General features: G+C 60.5%; 2 protein-coding genes across 2 annotated transcripts in view; one reads left to right on the forward strand and one right to left on the reverse strand.

The window, feature by feature from the left end:
• The window catches only part of TRIM28 (tripartite motif containing 28), a 6,261-nt gene extending 136 nt beyond the window's left edge, over positions 1–6,125 (forward strand). Inside the window, exons 1-17 of the mRNA XM_007457486.1 lie at positions 1–295; positions 630–742; positions 969–1,101; positions 2,829–2,964; positions 3,042–3,158; positions 3,258–3,372; positions 3,541–3,687; positions 3,791–3,905; positions 3,991–4,097; positions 4,188–4,224; positions 4,305–4,353; positions 4,434–4,686; positions 4,774–5,093; positions 5,172–5,295; positions 5,378–5,464; positions 5,543–5,680; positions 5,775–6,125. The exon at positions 1–295 is cut by the window's left edge and continues 136 nt beyond it. Coding sequence (XP_007457548.1) covers positions 1–295; positions 630–742; positions 969–1,101; positions 2,829–2,964; positions 3,042–3,158; positions 3,258–3,372; positions 3,541–3,687; positions 3,791–3,905; positions 3,991–4,097; positions 4,188–4,224; positions 4,305–4,353; positions 4,434–4,686; positions 4,774–5,093; positions 5,172–5,295; positions 5,378–5,464; positions 5,543–5,680; positions 5,775–5,951 — 2,463 coding nt within the window. The 3' untranslated portion in view covers positions 5,952–6,125. The remainder of the gene's footprint in view (positions 296–629; positions 743–968; positions 1,102–2,828; positions 2,965–3,041; positions 3,159–3,257; positions 3,373–3,540; positions 3,688–3,790; positions 3,906–3,990; positions 4,098–4,187; positions 4,225–4,304; positions 4,354–4,433; positions 4,687–4,773; positions 5,094–5,171; positions 5,296–5,377; positions 5,465–5,542; positions 5,681–5,774) is intronic.
• A 646-nt stretch (positions 6,126–6,771) lies between these two features.
• The window catches only part of CHMP2A (charged multivesicular body protein 2A), a 2,884-nt gene continuing 1,287 nt past the window's right edge, over positions 6,772–8,368 (reverse strand). Inside the window, exons 3-6 of the mRNA XM_007457487.1 lie at positions 7,459–7,638; positions 7,255–7,385; positions 7,111–7,172; positions 6,772–6,992 (exon numbers count right to left, since the gene is read on the reverse strand). Coding sequence (XP_007457549.1) covers positions 6,865–6,992; positions 7,111–7,172; positions 7,255–7,385; positions 7,459–7,638 — 501 coding nt within the window. The 3' untranslated portion in view covers positions 6,772–6,864. The remainder of the gene's footprint in view (positions 6,993–7,110; positions 7,173–7,254; positions 7,386–7,458; positions 7,639–8,368) is intronic.

The following is an 8,368-nucleotide window of genomic DNA, read 5'->3' on the forward strand; positions in this document are numbered from 1 at the left end:
CCGGGCCCGGGAGAGGGCTCGGCGGGCGCCGAGAAGCGCGCCGCCGCCTCCTCGGCCACGGCCTCGGCTTCGGCCTCGGCGGCGGCGTCCGCATCGGCATCGTCGCCTGCGGGGGGCGGCGGCGAGGCGCTGGAACTGCTGGAGCACTGCGGCGTGTGCCGGGAGCGCCTGCGGCCCGAGAGGGAACCGCGCCTGTTACCCTGCCTGCACTCGGCCTGCAGCGCCTGCCTCGGGCCCGCGGCGCCTGCCGCCGCCAACAGCTCAGGGGACGGAGGTGCGGCGGGCGACGGCGCTGGTGAGTGCGGTGGGGCCGGGGGCGGCCCCTCCCCCACCCCGCAGCCTTTGATCCCGACGAGGCTCGGGGACTGGGGGTCGGTTCCCAGCGTGACGGTGGCGGGGGTCGCCTGGGCGAGAGGATGGGGACCCGAAGAGTGGCCGCAACGTGTGTGGGCAGTGGGCTGTGGTCCGGGTACTGAGATGGGGTGATTGTTTAAAGTTCGGTAAAAGAAGGGTTTGGTTCTTCCTCCGGGAGGGGAGGGTCGCCTCGGCTCGGCAGGGGATGGAGTTTGGGGCCCAGTGGGGGGATGCGCTCACCATGCGATGGTTTTGTTTCTTCGTGTTCTTCGTAGTGGTGGATTGTCCAGTATGTAAGCAGCAGTGTTTCTCCAAAGATATTGTGGAGAATTACTTCATGCGCGACAGTGGCAGCAAGGCTGCCACCGATTCCCAGGATGCGAATCAGGTATGTCTCGCCCAAGCAACCCCCAGGATGTCTCTGGCCATGAGTAGGGGTCACTAGCCCGGAGCGTGGTACCAGCTCCAGGCTTTACTCTCCCCGTAGTAGAAAGCTTAGGGCAGGTTGTCTAGGCTAAGTAAGGGCCCCACCTTTCTTCGTGTCGTATTTCTCGGTTCTCAATGCAGATTGGTTTGGTGGTTTTGTCTCTTCTGACTCTGCCTTTGCTCAGCAGTGCTGCACTAGCTGCGAGGATAATGCCCCGGCCACCAGCTACTGTGTGGAGTGCTCTGAGCCGCTGTGTGAGACGTGTGTGGAGGCGCACCAGCGGGTGAAGTACACGAAGGACCACACCGTGCGCTCCACTGGTACGCGCGGGGGGCTGCTCTTGCGCTCCTTTATGTGCCTCCGCTTTATTATGGTGGTAGTTGCAGATGGTGGGAGGGTCTCAGGGAGTTTCTCTACGGGGTACCGACTGAAGGATTCAAAAAGGGGGAGGCTGGGGCTCTGGTGGGCAGTCTCTGCAGGTCCAGGGGCAGGGGAAGAGCCACAGGCAGGGAGCGGGGATGATTTAGGGTACAGGTTAGGGCAAAAAAACGGTTCAGTGTTAGCGAGCGTAGGGGGGGGGGGGGGGAGTTCACAGGAGATCTCATGGTGCCGCAGGGGGTGTATAGAGGGCTTGAGGAAGCTCCTCAGGGAACCCCCCCAGGCAGGGGATAGGCCTCCAGTGGTAGAGAGATCAGCATGTATGGATAGGGAAATGCAGGGTGTTTGGGGAATGATGTGAGGGACCTCCTGGACCACAGGTTCCCTGGCACCTGTTTTAAGCCTCTGTAGGGGAAAGTGAGGTGTTTGGGCCTTGTGTCTTAACAAGCTGGTAGGGTCATCAGACTATCGTTGACCAGTGAGTGCTGGAAGTGTTCTTATCATTGGGTCACCGGTATTTCACAGCCTAGCTTGGTATTTCCAGACTTTTCTGTGAATGTGCTGGAAGTGCTATGGAGAGGGGCTTACGCTTGGGTTTTGGCCCAGAACTCCCCGTGAGTGGCGTTTTGGTAGTCACGCTGTGGCTCCGCCAGCCCAGAGGACAATTTTGACGGGAAAACTTGGGTAGAGGTGGTTCCTGTGGGGCATGAGGAGCCAGGAGAGAAGGGCAGGGGTCTCCAGGGGGTCCTGGGTTCCAGGCAAAGGTCAGGGTGCAAGAGCGGGCAATATTTAGAGGAGCTGAGGCTCGGCTTATTTGTATTGAAATGTTCCTATGTCTCACTCTGGGCTGGTGTAGTAACGAAACATGCTGGGGATCGGGGAGGAAAGAAGGATGTATGTTCTTGGCTTTCTAGTGGCAACAGCCTCTGGGGAGGGCTGGGGGGGGTCTACATGGTGTATTCGTCTTTGGGGAGTGTTGCTCTGAGCAGTAGGACCCTTTTCCCAGCACAGGGGCCTGACCCCTCTCTGAGGGTCCTGGTCTGATATCGTATCTCTCCAGCCTGAGAAGGCTTTGCAGGTTCCCCTGTGGGTTGTTGAGACTGTGTGGTCTCCTTTTACCAGAGAAGAGAGGGGAGGTCACCAGGCATGGCTGGTGAGGAAAATGTATGTGACGGTCTCTTTAAGCCCTGATTTGCTTTTTGTCTGAACCAGAAAGCAAATGTTGTGTGTGCTGGGATGCCACAGTAGCCAGAATCCCCTCCCGTGCTGGACAGAATCTTCTGTGAGTGGAGGAGAAAGGGAGCCTAGTGGCGGATGGGGGCGGGGCTTCAGAGGTGGAGGAGCTTTCTTGAGTGTCCACCTGGAGGAGGTTTCAGCAGAGGGAACAGCGGGGAGCTCTCTCCTGGCAGAGGCCGTCAGTCTGCGCGTTAAGCTATTACCTCCAGAAGCTGAAAGGACAGGGGTGTGACCCTCTTGGTCAGGCTGAGGGCAGAGGGTTTTGAGAGCAAGGATCTCGGCTCCTCCCTGTCCACTGCTGTAGGCCCTCTGGGTCCTTCCGGCAGATAGCCCAGGGTTGCAGGACAGGCAGGAAGTGAGGCCCTGATCTCTGTCCGCTCCTCGAGCTGGAGGTGTGAGGATGAGCTCCCGCTTCATAGATCCCATTCCCCAGGACCAGCCAAGTCGAGGGACGGTGAGCGCACGGTGTATTGCAATGTGCACAAGCACGAGCCCCTTGTGCTGTTTTGCGAGAGTTGCGACACCCTCACCTGCCGGGACTGCCAGCTCAACGCCCACAAGGACCACCAGTGAGTCCTGAGGCTTGGTGGGTGGGTGCTGCCTGTTCCTGTGCTGGGCGCCCGGGCCCACCTCTATCTGCCCTCAGGTACCAGTTCCTGGAGGATGCTGTGAGGAACCAGCGCAAGCTCCTGGCCTCACTGGTGAAGCGCCTCGGGGATAAGCATGCGACATTGCAGAAGAACACCAAGGAGGTTCGCAGCTCGTAAGTGTGGGTGCCCGTGCTGTGCTGGGGCGGGGGGTGGGGTGGCCCTGGGTGAGCATCTGCCTGAGTGGCCCTGACCTCACCCACTCTGCTACCCAGGATCCGCCAAGTGTCTGACGTACAGAAGCGCGTGCAGGTGGACGTTAAGATGGCCATCCTGCAGATCATGAAGGAACTGAACAAGCGGGGCCGTGTGCTGGTTAACGACGCCCAGGTACCCCCTGGTACCCACTGTGTGGTCCTTCTCTGTTGGCAGCTCACTCTGCCTCAGGTGGAGTCGTCCTGGGGTTTGGCGCCCTCTGCTGGCTGCTGATGCCCTCCTTGGGTGGGGAGAGGTTCTGGTGCTCTGTCCTCCCTGACCCCATCTGCTCTCCACCTGCAGAAGGTGACTGAGGGGCAGCAGGAGCGCCTGGAGCGCCAGCACTGGACCATGACCAAGATCCAGAAGCACCAGGAACACATCCTGCGCTTTGCCTCGTGGGCTCTGGAAAGTGACAACAACACTGCTCTGCTACTCTCCAAGAAGCTGGTGTGTGCTGGTGGGCACCCAGGTGGTGGGTTCCAGGTAGGCACCTCCCAAGACCCTGGAGCCCTGTTCACTGCCCATGTGCTCATGTACTGCCCATCCCCAGATCTACTTCCAGCTGCACCGGGCCCTCAAGATGATCGTGGACCCCGTGGAGCCACACGGTGAGATGAAGTTCCAGTGGGACCTCAATGCCTGGACCAAGAGTGCAGAGGCCTTTGGTGGGTTTTTGTCTTTCTCTTGCTGCACGCTGCCATCCCAGGCACTGCACTTGCTTGCTTATACTGTTTTACTTCGTCCCTGCAGGCAAGATCGTGGCAGAACGTCCTGGCACCAACTCCACAGGCCCTGTACCCATGGCCCCTCCTCGGGCTCCAGGGCCTTTGAGCAAGCAGGGCTCTGGCAGCAGCCAGGTGAGCCAGGGAGGGGACCATAGTGGGAGGAAAGAGGCACGGGGTCCTGTGGGATACCTGTCCACTGAGGCCCACTTGCTCTGCCCACAGCCCATGGAGGTGCAGGAAGGCTATGGCTTCGGGTCAGGTGAGTGATTCTGCCCCCGCCAGTAGGTGGGAGAGCTGCAGTGCCCTATGTCCACCCCAACCTGTTTTCTGTGTTCCGAGCAGATGACCCTTACTCAAGTGCAGAGCCCCACGTGTCAGGGGTGAAGCGGTGAGTGTGGCTGCCCTTTGGTGGTTATAGGGACAGGGTGGCCATAGGGGTGGGGCGCTCACACCAAGCCATGCCCACAGGTCCCGCTCAAGTGATGGTGAGGTGAGTGGCCTCATGCGTAAGGTGCCACGGGTGAGCCTCGAACGCCTAGACTTGGATCTCACGGCTGACAGCCAGCCACCAGTCTTCAAGGTCTTCCCAGGCAGCACCACTGAGGATTACAACCTCATCGTCATTGAGCGAGGTGCTGCAGCTGTTGCTGCGGGACAGCCTGGGACTGCGCCCCCAGGGGCCCCTGGCGCTCCGCCCCTGCCTGGCATGGCCATCGTCAAGGTGAGCCTGCCCAAGTGACTGTGGCTGGGAAATGAAGATTTACTGCCCAGGCCGGCACCCCACTGAACACCCCTCACCTCCTCACAGGAGGAAGAAACAGAGGCTGCCATTGGAGCCCCGCCTGCTGCCACTGAGGGCCCCGAGACCAAACCTGTGTTGATGGCCCTGGCGGAGGGCCCCGGCACCGAGGGCCCCCGCCTGGCTTCACCCAGTGGCAGCACCAGCTCAGGCCTGGAGGTGGTGGCTCCAGAGGGCACCTCAGCCCCAGCTGGTGGCCCAGGTGCCCTGGATGACAGTGCCACCATCTGCCGTGTCTGCCAGAAGCCAGGTGACCTGGTCATGTGCAACCAGTGCGAGTTCTGCTTCCACCTGGACTGCCACCTGCCTGCCCTGCAGGATGTGCCAGGGTGCGAGGCTGTGCGGGGTCTGTAGGGTGGAGGGCTGGGCCAGGTCCCGTGCAGTCCCTCACGGTCTCTTCCCTCTAGGGAGGAGTGGAGCTGCTCTCTCTGCCACGTGCTACCTGATCTGAAGGAGGAGGATGGCAGCCTAAACCTGGATGGGGGTGACAGCACTGGTGTGGTGGCCAAGCTCTCGCCAGCCAACCAGCAGGTGAGGGTGGGGCCCACTCGCTTGGTTTGACCAGCAGCACCCCAAGTCCCCTATGACTCTGATGTTCATGTAATGCCTGCAGAAGTGTGAGCGCGTCCTGCTGGCCCTCTTCTGCCATGAGCCCTGCCGGCCCCTGCACCAGCTGGCTACTGACTCCACCTTCTCCCTGGTGAGTTCTGGGACTTGGGAGGGTGGGAGGTGCAGGGGCTGTTTGGCCTCACCTTCAGCCTGTGGCCTCTGCCTGAAGGATCAGCCCGGCGGCACCCTGGACTTGACGCTGATTCGAGCGCGTCTTCAGGAGAAGTTGTCACCCCCCTACAGCTCCCCCCAGGAGTTTGCCCAGGATGTGGGCCGCATGTTCAAGCAGTTCAACAAGCTGACAGAGGTGAGCCTGTTGGGGTGGGCATGGGTTGGGGAGGGGAGGCTGTGGGCAGAGAGGTGGGCGACCTAGGACCCATCCACTGTAATTTGCCCGGCAGGACAAGGCCGATGTGCAGTCCATCATTGGCTTGCAGCGCTTCTTTGAGACTCGCATGAACGAAGCCTTTGGTGACACCAAGTTCTCCGCTGTTCTGGTGGAGCCCCCGCCGCTGAGCCTGCCTGGTGCTGGCCTGAGCGCCCAGGACCTGTCCAGTGGCCCTGGTGATGGCCCCTGAGGCTGGGCAGCCCCCGAGCCGCTCCAGCCTGGCTCTGTTCTCTGTTCTGTCCTGTCACCCCCTCTGCTCTCCCCTCTCCTCCCTCCGGTGGCCTGGTTCCCACTCCTTGGTGGCCCATACCCTAGCCCCTCACCATATGGTTTTTACTTCTGTGGATTTAATAAAAACTTCACCCGTTACTCAGGCCTTGGCTGGTGGGGGCAGTGGTCCTGGGGGCCTGGTCTCTGGCTGTTATCGATCGCTCACCAAACCCTGTTGGGCCAGATGGGGGTGGGGCACTTGTCTCCAGCCACTTGGGTGTCCAGGGAGTGGGGAGCAGCATCCCTCCTGGGCCCTTTGCGATCTGGGGAGTGTCTGGTGGGCAGGAGGGTCACCCGGTAGGCAGGCAGACAGGCAGACCCCGGCTAACCTGTGGGCAGGCAGGGTGAATCCCCAGGTAGGTGCTGCACGGCAGCTCATTCCCCCCCGAGAGCTTCCTGGACTGGGAGCTGGGTGGGCTGGGCTAAGCGGAGTTGGGCAGTGTATCCCTGGGGGACAGGCCTGGACTCCTGGGATGCTACCAGGATGTCTGGGGAGCCTGCCTTCTTGGGGGTGCTGGGCCAGTGTCTGCTGCTCATTTTCACATCCCAGGCCCTGAAGACGGGTGGGCTTGGTCTGTCCACTCCCGCCAAAACGAGAAAACCTCCAGCCCTCTGTCTTATACCCCAACTAATCTGCCACACATTACCAAGCCCTGCCTGAGCAACTCCTGTCGGTCCCGTCACCGGACTCCCTAACCCAGCCTGGCTCACATCAGGCCACTCACACAGGCCCAAGACTAGTGGCCAACTTCTTTTATTGCAGAAGGTACAACGAAAATGCTGGGCCCTCCGCTGGCTCCCTAGGGTGGCACGGGGGTGTGCCGTGTGTGCAGTCAGTCCCTTCGAAGGTTCTTGAGCCGCTCCTCCAGGTCTGCGTCTGCATCGACCAGGGCAGAGGCGGCAGCCTCTGCTTTCTTCCCACTGGCAGCCACACTGAGGGAGCCTCCGGTGGAGGGGAGGTCTGCAGAGAAGGGGGGTTAGGAAGAGAGCCCCTGCGGGAAGGAGTAATGCTGGGAGAGGGAGGGTGTGCGCGGTGGCTGAGTTGTGCGCAGGACAGGGCCCAGGGTCTGGACACTCACTTGACAGCTCATCCGTCAGGCTCAACCCCAGCTCGTCCAGGACCTGGGCTACAACAGCGTCACTAGGTAAAAAGAGAACTATGAGGGCCAGGCACCCGGAGGGCCAGGCATCCGTGCCCACCCTCCTGCCTCCTGTCTCCAAACCTCTCCTCTTCATCATCCTCGTCACCCATGGCATCGTCAATGGCATCGTTCATCATCTCCTCCTTCATGTCCATAATCTCCGCCTGCCGCTCGAACTCCATCATGATCTTCTGGATCTGGGGCAACTTGAGCTGGAAGTGGGAGGAGGGTGAGTCTGGCCCCTGAGGTTAGCAGGGGTAGGGAGGGGGATCGGGAGAGGCGCACCTGTCTGTTCATGGTGCCCATGGCCTTGGTAACGCCCTTCATGGCTTGTGCCATTGAGTTGTTAGACTTGAGTGTCTGGATCTTGAGGGACACAGCCTGGATGTTGGCCCGCATCAACACAAACTTTCGCACGTACCGCCTTGTGCGCACCAGGTCTCTTGCCATGATACGCACAGCGTCCTGCGAGGGGACAGAGGTGGCAGGGAGTATGCTCACTGCCAGCCACTCCACCATGCCCACTGAGGCTTTCAGGGGCTCCTATGTGCCTGCTCCCACTGGCCACTGTTCCCTCTCGCCCTCATGCCTCTTGGGTCACCACTGCACAGACTCCTCATCTCTGCTCCAGAAATGAGAGGAAGAAAGGTGGGGCCACCCTTGAGGGGTCCTTTTCTCTCCATGTCTATAGAGTCAACACCCATTCCTGAATTTCTCTCCCGGCCAAAGAATGTGTGTCTCCCTCCACCTCACACAGGCCCTCACCTCAAGTACAGGATCCCGGTTCACACACGAACGCTTCCAAACCTCAGCTTTTCACTTCCTCCCCAGAGCTCTTCCTTGCTTTGCCCATCCCAGGAAATGGCACCTCAACCCAGCTGCTCAGGCCAAAACTCTGTCGCCCATCAAAGGTGCTGTTCCCCAGCAGTTCAGGCTGTGCCCATCTCTCTGCTCACTGGCCCCCAGGGCCAGTGCATCCCATGCCACGTGGGCTCCCACTGTGGCCCACGATTCCAAGTGGTCTGGCCCACATCCACTCCTCTGAGCTCAGCCATCACTCATGGAGCATCTGCTGTTCTATCTGACACACTTGCCACGTGGATCTACACGGGCTCACTCTCTTCCTTACCCAACGTTTGGCTCTGATACCACCTCCACAGAGACAGCCTTTTGGACCCTGAAACTAGGGAAAGGC

The sequence above is a fragment of the Lipotes vexillifer genome, unplaced genomic scaffold (genome assembly GCF_000442215.2).
Source record: "Lipotes vexillifer unplaced genomic scaffold, Lipotes_vexillifer_v1.1 scaffold995, whole genome shotgun sequence".
Classification (NCBI taxonomy): domain Eukaryota; kingdom Metazoa; phylum Chordata; class Mammalia; order Artiodactyla; family Lipotidae; genus Lipotes; species Lipotes vexillifer.